The sequence below is a fragment of the Siphateles boraxobius genome, unplaced genomic scaffold (genome assembly GCF_051911475.1).
Source record: "Siphateles boraxobius isolate OS27281-9 unplaced genomic scaffold, OSU_SipBor_1 23, whole genome shotgun sequence".
NCBI classification, from domain to species: domain Eukaryota; kingdom Metazoa; phylum Chordata; class Actinopteri; order Cypriniformes; family Leuciscidae; genus Siphateles; species Siphateles boraxobius.
The window spans coordinates 1155001-1171976 of record NW_027508844.1 but is presented as its reverse complement, the minus strand read 5'-3'; the positions used below and the strand labels follow the sequence as shown (position 1 = coordinate 1171976).

The following is a 16976-nucleotide window of genomic DNA, read 5'->3' as shown; positions in this document are numbered from 1 at the left end:
CCACTACACTACGGAAACACGTCTTCAGGTTGCAGACATAAATCTTTAGGTGCACGCTTATTAAAAAGCATATAAAGGAAATAAGCGCTGCACCCACCTAGCGTGGCAAACAGTTTAAATTTTCTGTCAGAATCAAACCGCTGTTTCTGCTCGGTTTCGAACCGAGGACCTTTCGCGTGTTAGGCGAATGTGATGACCACTACACAACAGAAACCTATTGATGAGGCACATGTGCTTTTTAGAAGATGGCTCCTTCCCATAATCTGCACTGCAAGCAGTGTGATAGTCTGTAAATTCCACAAACAACAGAACAGAGGTCATTCGGCATGGCAGTCTGCCTACAGCTCCTTGTCAAAAGTAAGGGAAATTAGGTAGTTCATGGAAATATCCCTATTAATTTAAGTTGCCATTCGACGCTTAAGCACTCGGAGGGATCTCTGCTCCAAATGGACGCCCATTTGCCGCTTAAGTTAATGGTGAAATGGACACTTTGCGTTTTTGGGGTGTAAGGCGTATGAATGCATTGCATTGCCCATAGGGCCCTGGATGGACAGGCTGGTGGTGGTGGACAGGCTGTAAATTCCACAAACAACAGAACAGAGGTCATTCGGTATGGCAGTCCTTACAGCTCCTTGGTACGATGGCCTTCACCTGTCTCAAAAGTCATGCCGATCTTTATGGGAGCTCCCTGGGCACAGCGCTATGGAGGGCCAGGATCGGAGTTGGGCTTGCATGATTGGAAGGCGCAGACGGAATATCTGGCCGGATTACAGGGACAGAGTGCATCACAGAAAGTACAGTTTGTGTTGGGGTCTTTGGAAGGAGAAGCCAAAAGAGAAGTTTTTGCTGCATCGGAAGCCACACGGAAAACTACTGCGAAAACTATCTTCGATTTCCTGTCCGGATTATATGGAGACTCTACCCCGGTGGCCACTCTTCGTGCCCAGTTCTTTAACTATCAACAGGGGCCTAAGCGGACTCTTCGGGCATACTCCTTGAAATTGCGGGAGCAGTTTGGCCGGCTTTTGGGTGAACTTCGTCGGGGTCGAGTCGAGGGCGGATCTATGGTGAGAGAGAGGTCGTATTCGGAGAAGGGGCGAGCTCCTGTGCGCCGCCCCCTACGTCCTGTGGGCCCCCGGTTCCAGTGGGATGACCAGGGAAGGCCCATCTGTATTAATTGTGGAGACCCGTGACACATCAGTCGTCAGTGTGGGCTCCGTCGGGGTTCTCAAGGGGGTTTTTAGTCCCACCGGCTACTGTGGGTCAAGTGGCCGGGACCCCTTTGTGTGACCCTCCTTCTGTTCCTGTTTTACGAGACGACAGGGTTGGGCGCTGTCCCACCGTGGAGGTTCAAGCTAACGGAGTCACGATAGATTGTCTGGTCGATACAGGTTCTCAAGTTACGTTATTTTCGGAGAGCCTGGCCCAGGAGTTGGTTGCAGATCATCGGCTCCAAGCAGTGGACGCTTCTAGGCTGACTTTACGGGAGCAAATGGTTTGGACATCCCTTACACTTGGTACATCGTGGTAGACTTTCTGGTCCGAGGGGTTCCCGTCCAACAGAAAGGGGTCGTTATCGTCCGAGATCATTGCTTGTGCATTCATCGAGCACTCCTAGGGAGGAACGTTATACTGGATTGCTCGGAGGAATTGTTTCTGGGCCGGCCGGCTCGGACTTCTCTGTCATCGGCGAAGCAGGACAGGGACCGGATTCTGGCCGATTGCCGAAGAGTGCACGTGGCTAGTCAAGTGAAGGAGAGAGAAGGCATCGGTCGAGTAGCCTGTCGGTACGCTTTGTCTGTCCCAGCCCAGAGCGAGACCGTGCTTTGGGTCCGAGTACCTGCAGGACCCTGTGGGACGGGTACCTGTGTCCTGGTGGAGCTCCATGAGGACTGTCAACCCATTGAAGTGGCACACGGGCTGACGGCCATCCACCGTGGGCGAGTCTCAGTAAAGATGCGGAATGCCAATCCCTACCCCGTGCTCCTTCGTCGACACCAACGTCTGGTTCGAGTTTCCTCGGTACGCTCTGCCCAGGTTCACGAGCATCAGTACGTCTGCTTCAGGCAGGTGAGCTCTGCGGTGGTGGAAGTCGCCGTCCGCCCAGTTGAGGCAGAACCAGGCTCTGTGGGAGGAGGGGTGCCGACCCATTTGATGGGAGAGTCCCTGAAGGGTGAAAATCTGGAGGAGGAACAGGTGTTACAGCTCCAGGAGCTCTTGAGAAAATGGCAACATGTGTTCTCGAACCACGAAGAAGACTATGGCTGCACAGGGGTAGTGAGGCATCAAATACCTACCGGTGAGGCGATGCCTTGCCAAGAGCGGTATCGTCCGGTGCCACCCACCCTCTATGCCGAGGTCCGCGCCCTGTTGAAAGGGATGCTGGAGGGAGGAATTGTTCGAGAGAGCAGTAGTCCGTGGGCGGCGCCAATTGTTCTGGTTCAGAAGAAAACGGGAGCTTGGAGGTTCTGCGTTGACTACCGCAAACTCAACAGTGTAACGAAGAAAGATACATTCCAGTTGCCACGGATTGAAGACTCACTCACCTGTCTCACACAAGCGGCGTGGTACTCCACATTGGACCTGGCAAGTGGATACTGGCAGGTGCAGGTAGACGACCGAGATAGAGAGAAGACAGCCTTCACCACCCCGTTTGGGTTATTTGAATGGGACCGGATGCTGTTTGGCCTGTGCAATGCTCATGCGACCTTTCAGCGCTTGATGCAGCACTGTCTAGGGGGACAACTGGTCGACTCAACGCTGGTATACCTGGACGATGTGATCATCTTCTCCCCTGACTTCCGCACTCACCTGCACCATCTAGGTGGGAGGAGGACCACCTAGGGAGGAGGAGGAACACAGGAAGTGTTCAGGGCCATGGAGAAATATGGGCTAAAGCTTAGGCCAGACAAATGCCAGTTATTGCGGAAGGAGGTACCGTTCTTGGGACATCGTGTCATTGCTGCAGGGATATCCCACGACCCGGAGAAGGTGGCGGCTGTCCAAGGGTGGGAGCCACCCCGGGCAGTGAGACAGGTGCGGTCGTTCCTGGGGTTCGTGGGATATTGTCGACGCTTTATAAAATGATTATCTGGGCATGCTAGGCCATTGAACCAACTCCTTGCTGGTTCCGGACGTGCCTGTGGCAAAGGCTCCCCGTCAGTGTATTGGGATTCCACCTGTGAGACCGCTTTCCAGAACCTCAAGCAGGAACTTCTGAGGGCCCCTATCTTGGCCTACGCAGACTTCACCCAGCCGTTCCTTCTGTACACTGACGCCAGCAATGCAGGTTTGGGAGCCGTGTTGGCCCAAGAGCACCAAGGAGTGGAGAGAGTGATTGCATACGCAAGTCGAAGTTTACATCCCGCAGAGCGGAACGCGGCAACTTACAGTTCCTTCAAAATCGAACTACTGGCAATGAAGTGGGCCATGACGGAGAAGTTCAAAGATTACCTGTTGGGAGCAAAGGTGACGGTGATTACGGATAATAATCCATTAGTACACTTGCAGACCGCCAAGTTGGGGGCAGTAGAACAGCGTTGGGTGGCACAACTAGCAAATTATGATTAACAGCTTAAATACCGACCCGGCAGAGAACACGTAAATGCGTACGCCCTGTCCAGACTCCCAGTCATCCGGAGGGACAATCAAACACCCCTTTGTACCCCTGGCCCTGAAGACGAGTTGCTGATGGCAATGTTGGAAGCTCCCGGGACCCTGAGGGCTGTTCCGTCTAGTTGGGGGTGGGACCCCGGGCGGTGGAGAAGGCTGCAGCTGGGAGATGCAGACCTGTGTCAAGTTACGTTGTACCTTAGACAGGGATACATGCCGAGAGCAGAGGAAAGCGGGCTCAGACGGTGGGAGTACAACAGCTCCTAAGGCAGTGGAAGAGGCTGCGACTTAGAGAAGGGGTAATCTGCCGTTCGATGCGAGATCCCCGAACACAGGAGACAGTACACCAGGTGGTGGTACCGGAGGGCCAAGTCTCGGAGCTATTGACTGCATTCCACACCCATACTGGCCATCAGGGCCAAGAGAAGACGCTGTCTCTGCTGAGGAGGTATTTATACTGGCCTAGGATGGAAAAGAAAGTTGAGGAGTTCGTTCAGAGTTGTCCACGGTGTACGTTGTTCAAACGCAGGAAGGAAGTCCGAGCCCCATTGGTCCCCCTGTGGCCCAAAGCACCTCTGCACATCATAGGAATCGATTTCCTGACTTTAGGTCGGCCGACGGATCGATTTCAAAATATCCTGGTGATGACTGACCTATTAACTAAATACGCCTGGGCCATCCCCACTGTAGATCAGACGACAGTTACCACAGCCAGCGCCCTTTGGAGGGCAGTGATACAACCTTTTGGCTCCCAAGAGACCCTACACTCAGACCAAGGTTCAATTTTGAGTACCGAGTGATCCAAGAGCTGAGCCACCTTTATGGGTGCCGGAAGACCCATACGACCTCATACCATCCTCAGGGTAACGGGGGTGCGAAAGGTTGAACAAGACCCTGTTGGGGTTATTGGGGACCCTAGAGAGTGAACAACAGGGCCAATGGGCCGAGAATCTCCCCTCTCTGTTGCAAGCCTATAACAATAGTGTGCACAGTATCACCGGGTATGCTCCTTCCTACCTTATGTTTGGGCGCCATCTCCGCTTACCTGTGGACTTGCTCCTGGGGACCGAGGCTGCAGAAAGAGGGTATAGTACCACTGACTGGGTGAATCGGCACCACCACCAACTGCTCGATGCCTACCGACGAGTCTCAGATCATCTGAGTGCAGCAGCCGCCAAGAACAAGCGGCTATACGACCGGACTGCCCGAGAGGCCCCTTTGTTACCAGGGGAGCGAGTGCTGGTAAGGGACAACCGGCGCTCAGGGAAGGGGAAGCTCAGCGATCGCTGGGAGTCGACGCCATATGTGGTGGAACGACGACAAGGGCCTGATGCTCCAGTTTACTCGGTACGACCCGAGGGGAAACCAGGACCGATACGGGTGCTCCATCGAAACTTGCTCCGTCCATGTCCGAACTATTCGCAGCTAGCGGCCGAGGCCCCAAGTGCGCCACCCGCCCCAGAGGTACTCATGGTAGGGTGGTCTGTGGTCCCGAGGGACCCTGAAGTTGAAGCAAGAGTGGCTCCGCCCTCGCCACCCCGACGATCTCAGCGGGACACCCGAGGACAGCCTCCTGAGAGGTATGGCGAATGGAATTGAAGAACACAGGTTCTCGGGACTAGAACCGATTGGCGGGGGGGATGTCACGGGTGACAAAAACGCGTAGTGAGCGGAACCCTCTTGGTGAGTCACGAGTTTCTCGAGGGAATGATTTGTGTGCGACACATCCCACTCCAGTTCCAGGTGTGGCAGAAACATTGCCAGGCCTGATTAGCGCTAATGCACTGCAGGTGCAAGAGAGAGAGGAGCGGCGTTCACACAGGTGTCTGGCTTCACAAGCCAAAGATAAAAGGGCTATCCAGAGAGGTTTCGGGGAACGGGACGTGGATGTGGTCTGTTTTGTTTTTGGAGCAGTTTGGGGCTCAAGCTTTACTCGGGGAAGTTGTCTGGATGTGGAAGCCGCCCATTGAAGTCTGCTGGATCAGAGTTCGTCTGTGGGAGTCTGCTGGGCTGATTTATCGATTGAATCTGCGCTGTGAAGGGAGAGAGAAAGATAAGTGAATTGATTTCATCTTTTGAACATTCGAAAAGCTTGAAGAGGATGCAGTGAATGTAAATCTGACTGTTGGGGAAGCTATGCGTTTCAGAGTGTGTTGAGGAGGAACTGAGGATTAAATATCCCCCACGGGAGTGTAACGAATGGATTGAGGCCTCTGATCAGCCCTATCGTGTGAGTGAATTGCAGTGTTTTTGCCTTATTTATATACATTGATTCATGGCTGTGGATTTGAAGTGAACACGAGTGTGATGTGCTTTTACTGAGAAGCGGCCCCAACCCCTGCTTACACGTTTGTGAAAAGTTATTATATCTGCTCTCCATCAGAAGCCCAGAGTGATACAGCTGAGTTTGGAAGTATGCAGTATCGCTGGTGAAGTAAGCTTTTAAATCACTGTCTCACTACTTTGCACTGACGAACAGTATCCTATGTTGAGAAGAATCCTTTACCTTCCTACTTACCATCTAAGTCTGGAAGTATGCAGTATCGCTCGTGAATTTTTTTAAATCATTGTTTCACTACTGTGTACTGACGAAAGTATTCTATACTGAGAAGAATCCTTACCTTCCTACTTAACGTCTGAGTCTGGAAGTATGCAGCATCGCTGGTGAAGTAAGCTTTTAAACCACTGTCTCACTACTGTGCACCGACGAAAGTGTTCTATACTGAGAAAAATCTTTATCTTCCTACTTACGGTCTGAGTCTAGAAATATGCAGCATCGCTGGTGAAGAAAGCTTTTAAGTCACTGTTTCACTACTGTGCACTGCTGAAAGTATCTTATACTGAGAAGAATCCTTACCTTCCTACTTACTGTCTGAGTCTAGAAGTATGCAGCATGGCTGGTGAAGTAAGCTTTTAAACCACCGTCTCCCACTACTGTGCACTGACGAAAGTTTCTTGTACTGAGAAGAATTCTTACCTTCCTACATACCGTCTGAGTCTAGAAGTATGCAGCATTGCTGGTGAAGTAAGCTTTTAAATCACTGTCTCACTACTGTGCACTGACGACAGTATCCTATACTGAGAAGAATCCTTACCTTCCTACTTACCGCCTGAGTCTAGACGTATGCAGCATCGCTGGTGAAGTAAGCTTTTAAAATCATTGTTCACTACTGTGCACTGACGAAAGTATTCTATACTGAGAAAAATCCTTATCTTCCTACTTACTGTCTGAGTCTAGAAGTATGCAGCATTGCTGGTGAAGTAAGCTTTTAAACCACCGTCTCCCACTACTGTGCACTGATGAAAGTATCTTGTACTGAGAAGAATTCTTACCTTCCTACTTACCGTCTGAGTCTAGAAGTATGCAGTATTGCTGGTGAAGTAAGCTTTTAAATCACTGTCTCACTACTGTGCACTGACAAAAGTATCCTATACTGAGAAGAATTCTTACCTTCCTACTTACCGCCTGAGTCTAGAAGTATGCAGCATCGCTGGTGAAGTAAGCTTTTCAATCACTGTCTCACTACTGTGCACTGACGAAAGTATCCTATACTGAGAAGAATCCTTACCTTCCTACTTACCGTCTGAGTCTGGAAGTATGCAGCATCGCTGGTGAAGTAAGCCTTTGAATCATTGTTCCACTACTGTGCACTGACGAAAGGATTCTGTATTGAGAAGAACTCTTACCTTCTTACTTACCGTTTGAGTCCTGAAGTGAGCCGTATCCTTGGTGAAGTTGTCACAAGGTGACGAACTAGAGACGGAACTACACAGCCCACGGGGGGATGTTTCCGCCCGGAGCGGTTTCAACTGAACACCAAGCCGGCCTCAGATGCGTCGCTACCATAGGAACAGCAGCCGCTGATGGCAAAGTGACAGCAGGTGTGGCGCATTAAGTGACTGTGTGACGATTGGGACATGTCGCTTTTAGGAATAGACAAAAGCAAAACTTTGAGAGACTGAGTGGGTTGGGTGGGATTGCTGCGGCGTTCTAACTTTTCTTCTTGCTGAGAGAGAGTGAGAGATTTCTGTGGGACAAATCGGCTGGCTAGATTGATCCGTGGGAAGGGAATCCGCTACGAAGAACTGGGTGACGGAGAACAGAGAGGCAGAGGGCGAAGTCATCTATGAAGTATTATCGAGTCCACTTACTGGGGTGAAGATAAGTACCAACCTTCTACTGGCTGTATTATATGTGGGTTATACACGAAAACATTATATATGAGGAGAAATGACATAAAAAACGGAGTCCAGACGTCTGAATGAGAAGACAGCTGTTAGGATTTGTGATTGCAGTCGCTGAATTCTTCCGTCTTACTACCCCCGCTGTCCAGAGCGAGGAGGTTGGCCGTGACCTTAAATTTCACGGAGTGGATGAGAGTGACGTGAGTTAATGCTGTGTCCCACGGTGTGTGGTTGAAGTGGAATTATTGAATGCTTACTGTACAGAATTCTGTCACGTGTCCATCGGTCTTGCCTTGTGTTACAGTCGGGAGTTTTCTGAGGAAGAGATTAAGTGAAAACGGACTTTAAGCCTGCTGTATTCTGATTCATCATTGATGCTGTTCTGGAGAACGGGGAAAATCCAGTTACCTGCTGTTCTGAGTGTTGAATATCCAAAGCCTGTTGTATTCTGATTCATCATTGATGCTGTTCTGGAGAACGGGGAAAATCCAGTTACCTGCTGTTCTGAGTATTGAATATCCAAAGCCTGTTGTATTCTGATTCATCATTGATGCTGTTCTGGAGGACGGGGAAAATCCAGTTACCTGCTGTTCTGAGTGCGTCCCATCTGAAGCCCGCTGCATTTGTCTCATCGTTGCTGTTGTGGAGAACGGAGGAAACCTCAGGTACCCGTTGTTCTGAGTGTTGTGTATCTAAATCCTGTTGTACTCTGCTTCATTATTGATGCTGTTCTGGGGGACGGAGAAAATCCAGTTACCTGCTGTTCGGAGTGTGTTCCATCTGAGGCCGGTGCATTCTCGTCTCATCCTCGCTGTTCTTGGGAGTGGGAATAAACCCAGTTACCTGCTGCCCAGTCGACGCCCTTCACAGCCCCAAGCCTTCTGCACCGACGTATTGGGAAGACCAAACGTACGTGGAGTACCTACTTGCTGTCCAGTGGACGCTCCTTCACAGCCGTAAGCTTTCTGCACCTGTTGAACTAAGAAGAACCAACCATATTGAGAGGATTTACCTGCTGCCAGTCGACGCTCCTTCACAGCCCTAAGCCTACTGCACCGACGTATTGGGAAGACCAAACGTACGTGGAGTACCTACTTGCTGTCCAGTCGACGCTCCTCAGTACCTGTTGTACTGAGAAGAACCAACCGTACTGAGAGTAAGCCTTTGGCACCTGAGAGACTGAGAAGAGTCAACCGTACTGAGAGTAAGCCTTTGGTACCTGAGAGACTGAGAAGAGTCAACCGTACTGAGAGTAAGCCTTTGGCACCTGAGAGACTCAGAAGAGTCAACCGTACTGAGAGTAAGCCTTTGGCACCTGAGAGACTGAGAAGAGTTCACCGTACGGAGAGTAAGCCTTTGGCACCTGAGAGACTGAGAAGAGTCAACGGTACTGAGAGTAAGCCTTTGGCACCTGAGAGACTGAGAAGAGTCAACCGTACTGAGAGTAAGCCTTTGGCACCTGAGAGACTGAGAAGAGTCAACCGTACTGAGAGTAAGCCTTTGGAACCTGAATGTATCGAATAGAATCGAATGTAGCTCTTTAATGAGAACTAGTAATGTAGCTAGTTTTATTTAAGTTACTTATAAGCCATAAGCAATCGTCGATTAAAAGAGTATTTGGGGATGGCAGTTTGCTGTTTGACTTATCAATTTGTGTCGATAAAGTATAATAGGGTGAATCATGTATATAGTGCTTGCATAGTGCATATACTTGTAGCTGTTATGTATCTTTGGAAGTCCTTGAAATTAATAGGTTTCAAAGCGCAGCGCAGCGTTCCGCGTCCTGTCTAAAAGGTGCTTCAGTCCTTGGCGCGCGCAAGTGCACGAACCCCAACCCCCCCTGTATGTAGATAGATAGCCTATATATACACACACACAAACATATACACAAAAAAAAGTGTACATGCAGACCCGCTAACAACATGTCTATAATTAACCAAGAATGTGAATTATAAAAAACATGAATTATAGAAAGCATGAAAGGCCCAGTTCCTCATTAAGGCCATTTGGTTCTACTGTGTTAAGAGTTAAAATCCAGAAAGCGTCCCGTTGTAGTAGGGACTTTACTATGTCACCTCCTCGGTGGGATTTTGGTTTTTCAATACCCAAAAATTTTAAGGACGCATTGGAACCATGATTAGCTTGTACATAATGCCTCGCAATTTCATAGTCCATATTTCTGTTATGAATTGCTGCTTTGTGTTCTGCAATGCGTAGTTTGAGGGGGCGTTTAGTCTGACCTACGTACTCCAACCCACATGGACATTTCAACATGTAAATCACATGGGTGGTGTTACAATCTTGTATTTTTTACCTGACTGGGGATGGAAAAATTGCTTTGTGTCATTTGAGTTAGAGCAATGGGTGCAGTGCCCACATCTTTCATGCTTTCTAAAATTCATGTTTTTTTATAATTCACATTTTTAGTTAATTATAGACATGTTGTTAGCGGGTCTGCATGTACACTTTTTTTGTGTATATGTTTGTGTGTGTGTATATATATAGGCTATCTATCTATCTACATACAGGGGGGGTTGGGGTTCGTGCACTTGCGCGCGCCGAGGACTGAAGCACCTTTTACACAGGACGCGGAACGCTGCGCTGCGCTTTGAAACCTATTAATTTCAAGGACTTCCAAATATACATAACAGCTACAAATATATGCACTATGCAAGCACTATATACATGATTCACCCTATTATACTTTATCGACACAAATTGATAAGTCAAACAGCAAACTGCCATCCCCAAATTGTCTATAGCTACATAGTCTGTCTTTGACTTGAACAAGGGTTAAATTACTCGTCAGGCTACAGAATACCATAATTCCTCCGTTCTATTTGGCCTAAGAAATCGAGAGTCACGCAGACCTATAACAACCCAGCCACAACATAATTGGGAATAACATGCCTTACCTTAACAAGAAATGGATTTCAAGGACTTCGCGCGCAGATCAATGGCCTCCACAGTTTTTATTTTTTCTACGAATCTTTGAGTTAACATGTAGCCTACTAACCATGATTGGAATTTGCACCGCAGCGCCACCACACCTTGATGCTCATGAATAGCATGTACAGTTATCTTTATTGAAGTGAATTAGGGTTAAATCGCCATCATACATGCATGAATGAATGATATTTTGCTATTTTAGACACAATTCTCCACGATGATCACATTACACAAAACTGAAATTGCACGTAAAAATGAAACAGTCAATATTTTTTGAGACCCCCCCAAAATTTCATGAATCACGTTTTCAGGGGAGCCCATGTCTTATTAAGGGGAGCCGAGCTCCCCCTAGCTCCCCCGTAGTTCGCACCCTGGTCGAAACGTTAGTCATTCTATACTAATAAAAATATTAAAACGTTCTATGCTCCGGTCCTGCTCCTTGGTCCTAGCTAGACCTTGGGTCCTTTTCCTCAGATTTTTGTGTCCTTTTCTGTGAGCACTAACTAGGCTGAAGCGCAAGTGACTCCTTTCTACTAGAGCAGGGCTGTTCAATCGTTTAGATGCCTCAGATCCCCATATATGATCATTCTCCTGCGAGGAACCCCACCCTAAAGTGAAAAAGACAACACACAACCTCACTCACTCACTCACTCACTCACTCACTCACACACACACACACACACACACACACACACACACACACACACACACACACACACACACACACACACACACACACACACACACACACACACACACACACAAACACTCACACACACACACACACACACACACACACACACACACACACACACACACACACACACACACACACACACAAAATAATAAATATTGCAAAAGTATATATTTTTAAAAGCCTTTTATTGCTCTGAAATGCATATTACAACACTGATTCTAGTTATGGTCGAACACTTGTTTATAAAGTGGTTTCATCTGGTGATATTTTCCTCACTCCTGCTCATTTGTGTAAAAGGCTGAACACTTATAATGTTAAGATGAATACAAATCTAGTGTCTTTGGTTATTTGAAGCAGACTCTTCTAGTGTTTAATCTGGCCGTCTGTGTGTCAAACTCCATCATCCTCCATCAGCGCCACACACTCCTTCTGATGATCATAAAGACGTCGAAAAACAGCGTACTTCCTTCTGTAAAAGCTTTACACACAGAGACCAATAATCATTCATTACTCATGCAGGAGACATGAATCCTGATCTATGACTGTATTAAATCTCTGCTATGTGGATTAATGCTTTATTACGAGAAACATCATTGGATGGCACCTTTCTAGAGCAGGGTTTGGTCTGACGACATGCCCGATTCTGCTCATCTTCATCATTGCTTCCTGAGAAGAGAGACAAGAAGTTTGGTGCATGAATTTACACGGAGAATACACTGTATAAAAATAAATGCAAATTAATTAATGTAATGCGGAACTACTGTTTCATACGCGGGTTCTTTAGGGACACATAATCTGTAGCCCCGCGCCTTAGGCAGTTTTTTGTCAGGTCGACGACTGTCCAGTGAGTGAGTCACAGACAGCAGCACTAAGGACGAGTATGGCGAGTGGTGGCGACCCACAAGAGTTAGGCCTGTTTTATACTTCTGCGTCAAATCGGCGGCGTACCCCCGCAGACCCCTCTGCGATGCCACGAACCCCTCTCCGACCCCTCCGCTCTGATTGGTCAGATGCACCACGATGCAACGCAACCTGACGCAGAACCATAAAACGGCCATGACGCCGTAGGAGTGAGGGCGTAGTTACGCTGTGGAGTTGACGCAGAAGCATAATGAGGCCTTTAGAGGACCCGCCGGCCTCTTTAAAGGGGGGGTGAAACACTCAGTTTCAGTCAGTCTCATGTTAATCTTGAGTTCCTATAGAGTAATATTGCATCCTTCATATCTCCAAAAAGTCTTTAGTTTTATTATATTTATAAAAGAAAGATAGGCTGTACCGAGTCTTTCCGGAAAAAACTGAGCGGGTGTGGGCGGAGCTAAATAATCACGAGTGCGCAAAGCATTTGCGTTGAGAGCGTCTGGAAGCTGTGACATCCCAAAACAAACCATGGCTAACAATCAGATTCAGCCATACATTTTTGATCCCGAATCAGATCCCGTGAGATGGGCAGTGAAATGGGGGAAAAACGCAAGGTCTCGAGAGTTTTTTAAAAGTAGATATTATTTGAACTTGGCGTTTTTAGAACACCGTGTCATGCGCGAGTTTTACAACATTTGTGTGTGTTTACTCGTGGTTTATGAGGACATGATTTGGTTTTACAATAAACAACAAGACACCTACAGTGGGCAGCTAAACAAATGTATTTAAACACACACACACACACACACACACACACACACACACACACACACACACACACACACACCATACATCGCATGCTCCATAGATACATTAACTATACGTGATCATGTTGTTTACTTGCTGTGCTTACACGCCGATAGTTAACAACACACAGCATTTGAAGCAGTTTTACTCATCGCCTGCGGTTCCAAGGCACGACCGTGAACCTTTATCAAGACTGCTCCATCCTTAAGCATTAGACGATCTGCAAAAGCCAAGCACAGCGCTTTGATGGGCATACTGCCTTCACTCTCTCGCTCTAGGCTACAGGTGCGCGCGCGCCCTTCCGGGAGAAGTGCCTTTAGGACCCGTATAAGGAAATTCCGGCGCATCTGACGTCACACACGCCCATACTCGAAAAAAACTTTCCTAAACTTGTGACAAACCGGAAGGAGTATTTGTGGCACAGAAATACTCCATCAAACCTACAACTTAATTTTTGAAACTTTGTCCATGTTTAGCATGGGAATCCAACTCTTTAACAGTGTAAAAAACTCACTATGCATGAAATAGCATTTCACCCCCCTTTAAGATCGCAAGTTTAGGAAAACTTCGGTTTCCCAGTCAGTTACAATTAATTAAACCAACAAGCTTCAATATTAGGTTACTCAATTACACACTATTAGGTCTCTCTCTCTCTCTCTCTGGCTCTCTCTCACTTTCTCCGGTTAATTCATAAAAACACATTCTACATTGATTAAAAAAGAAATTCAAATGTGTTATTAATGGTAGTATTATTTTATACAGAAATATATATTTTTTTATAATTCAGATGAGAATAAAGTTAGTGTTAATTAAAATTAAGGAAAACAAATATATTGAACTGAAATATCAAATTAATTTTAAATTAATTCAGGAACAATTACCAAACATATCAATGTCTTTATTTTCTTTTCATTAATTTAATTAATAAATGAATTATATATAAATATTGTCAATGCACTACTCATAAACTGGTTATATGCCTTTACTTTCACACAGAGAAAGAGAGAAATGTAGTAATACACTAGGTGGTACAGCCTGAGACATGCACAATTAAAAAAAAATTGCCTTCTGCATTTTTGTTTTGCTTTTCGCTCCATTGTACCAAACTTGTATCGAACCGTGACTTCTGTGTACCGTTCCACCCATAGTGTGTGTGTGTGTGTGTGTGTGTTGAACCTGTATGGAGCTAAAGTCAGATGAAGGACAGGCTCTGACCACAGCGGCTGAGTGTGTGTGTGTGTGTGTGTGTGTGTGTGTGTGTGTGTGTGTGTGTGTGTGTGTGTGTGTGTGTGTGTGTGTGTGTGTGTGTGTGTTTTTTACCTGTATTGAGCCACAGTCAGATGAAGCACAGGCTCCGATCACAGCGGCTGTGTGTGTGTGTGTGTGTGTGTGTGTGTGTGTGTGTGTGTGTGTGTGTGTGTGTGTGTGTGTGTGTGTGTGTGTGTGTGTGTGTGTGTTGAACCTGTATGGAGCCACAGTCAGATGAAGGACAGGCTCCGATCACAGCGGCTGAGTGCGTGTGTGTGTGTGTGTGTGTTTTTTTTACCTGTATTGAGCCACAGTCAGATGAAGCACAGGCTCCGATCACAGCGGCTGTGTGTGTGTGTGTGTGTGTGTGTGTTTTGTACCTGTATGGAGCCACAGTCAGATGAAGCACAGGCTCCGATCACAGCGGCTGAGTGTGTGTGTGTGTGTGTGTGTGTGTGTGTGTGTGTGTGTGTGTGTGTGTGTGTGTGTGTGTTTTGTACCTGTATGGAGCCACAGTCAGATGAAGCACAGGCTCCGATCACAGCGGCTGAGTGTGTGTGTGTGTGTGTGTTTTGTACCTGTATGGAGCCACAGTCAGATGAAGCACAGGCTCCGATCACAGCGGCTGAGTGTGTGTGTGTGTGTGTGTGTGTGTTTTGTACCTGTATGGAGCCACAGTCAGATGAAGCACAGGCTCCGATCACAGCGGCTGTGTGTGTGTGTGTGTGTGTGTGTGTGTGTGTGTTTTGTACCTGTATGGAGCCACAGTCAGATGAAGCACAGGCTCCGATCACAGCGGCTGAGTGTGTGTGTGTGTGTGTGTGTGTTGAACCTGTATGGAGCCACAGTCAGATGAAGCACAGGCTCCGATCACAGCGGCTGAGTGTGTGTGTGTGTGTGTGTGTGTGTGTGTGTGTGTGTTTTGTACCTGTATGGAGCCACAGTCAGATGAAGCACAGGCTCCGATCACAGCGGCTGAGTGTGTGTGTGTGTGTGTGTGTGTGTGTGTGTGTTTTGTACCTGTATGGAGCCACAGTCAGATGAAGCACAGGCTCCGATCACAGCGGCTGAGTGTGTGTGTGTGTGTGTGTGTGTGTGTGTGTGTGTGTGTGTGTGTGTTTTTTACCTGTATTGAGCCACAGTCAGATGAAGCACAGGCTCCGATCACAGCGGCTGTGTGTGTGTGTGTGTGTGTGTGTGTGTGTGTGTGTGTGTGTGTGTGTGTGTGTGTGTGTGTGTGTGTGTGTGTGTGTGTGTGTGTGTGTGTGTGTGTGTTGAACCTGTATGGAGCCACAGTCAGATGAAGGACAGGCTCCGATCACAGCGGCTGAGTGCGTGTGTGTGTGTGTGTGTGTTTTTTTTACCTGTATTGAGCCACAGTCAGATGAAGCACAGGCTCCGATCACAGCGGCTGTGTGTGTGTGTGTGTGTGTGTGTGTTTTGTACCTGTATGGAGCCACAGTCAGATGAAGCACAGGCTCCGATCACAGCGGCTGAGTGTGTGTGTGTGTGTGTGTGTGTGTGTGTGTGTGTGTGTGTGTGTGTGTGTGTGTGTGTGTGTGTGTGTGTGTGTGTGTGTGTGTGTGTGTTTTGTACCTGTATGGAGCCACAGTCAGATGAAGCACAGGCTCCGATCACAGCGGCTGAGTGTGTGTGTGTGTGTGTGTTTTGTACCTGTATGGAGCCACAGTCAGATGAAGCACAGGCTCCGATCACAGCGGCTGAGTGTGTGTGTGTGTGTGTGTGTGTTTTGTACCTGTATGGAGCCACAGTCAGATGAAGCACAGGCTCCGATCACAGCGGCTGTGTGTGTGTGTGTGTGTGTGTGTGTGTGTTTTGTACCTGTATGGAGCCACAGTCAGATGAAGCACAGGCTCCGATCACAGCGGCTGAGTGTGTGTGTGTGTGTGTGTGTTGAACCTGTATGGAGCCACAGTCAGATGAAGCACAGGCTCCGATCACAGCGGCTGAGTGTGTGTGTGTGTGTGTGTGTGTGTGTGTGTTTTGTACCTGTATGGAGCCACAGTCAGATGAAGCACAGGCTCCGATCACAGCGGCTGAGTGTGTGTGTGTGTGTGTGTGTGTGTGTGTTTTGTACCTGTATGGAGCCACAGTCAGATGAAGCACAGGCTCCGATCACAGCGGCTGAGTGTGTGTGTGTGTGTGTGTGTGTGTGTGTGTGTGTGTGTGTGTGTGTTTTGTACCTGTATGGAGCCACAGTCAGATGAAGCACAGGCTCCGATCACAGCGGCTGAGTGTGTGTGTGTGTGTGTGTGTTTTGTACCTGTATGGAACCACAGTCAGATGAAGCACAGGCTCCGATCACAGCGGCTGAGTGTGTGTGTGTGTGTGTGTGTGTGTGTTTTGTACCTGTATGGAGCCACAGTCAGATGAAGCACAGGCTCCGATCACAGCGGCTGAGTGTGTGTGCGTGTGTGTGTGTGTGTTTTGTACCTGTATGGAGCCACAGTCAGATGAAGCACAGGCTCCGATCACAGCGGCTGAGTGTGTGTGTGTGTGTGTGTGTTTTGTACCTGTATGGAGCCACAGTCAGATGAAGCACAGGCTCCGATCACAGCGGCTGAGTGTGTGTGTGTGTGTGTGTGTGTGTGTGTGTTTT

At 48.0% G+C, this 16976-nt stretch overlaps 1 protein-coding gene and 1 non-coding gene across 2 annotated transcripts in view; both read right to left on the bottom strand.

Moving 5' to 3' along the window:
- Positions 1-141: 141 nt before the first annotated feature.
- On the bottom strand, positions 142-214 carry trnav-aac (transfer RNA valine (anticodon AAC)). The gene has a single exon. It is a non-coding gene; the product is annotated as a tRNA-Val (tRNA).
- A 13105-nt stretch (positions 215-13319) lies between these two features.
- LOC143747606 (FGGY carbohydrate kinase domain-containing protein-like) overlaps positions 13320-16976 on the bottom strand; it is a 68886-nt gene continuing 65229 nt past the window's right edge. Inside the window, exon 14 of the mRNA XM_077240430.1 lies at positions 13320-13328. Coding sequence (XP_077096545.1) covers positions 13320-13328 — 9 coding nt within the window. The remainder of the gene's footprint in view (positions 13329-16976) is intronic.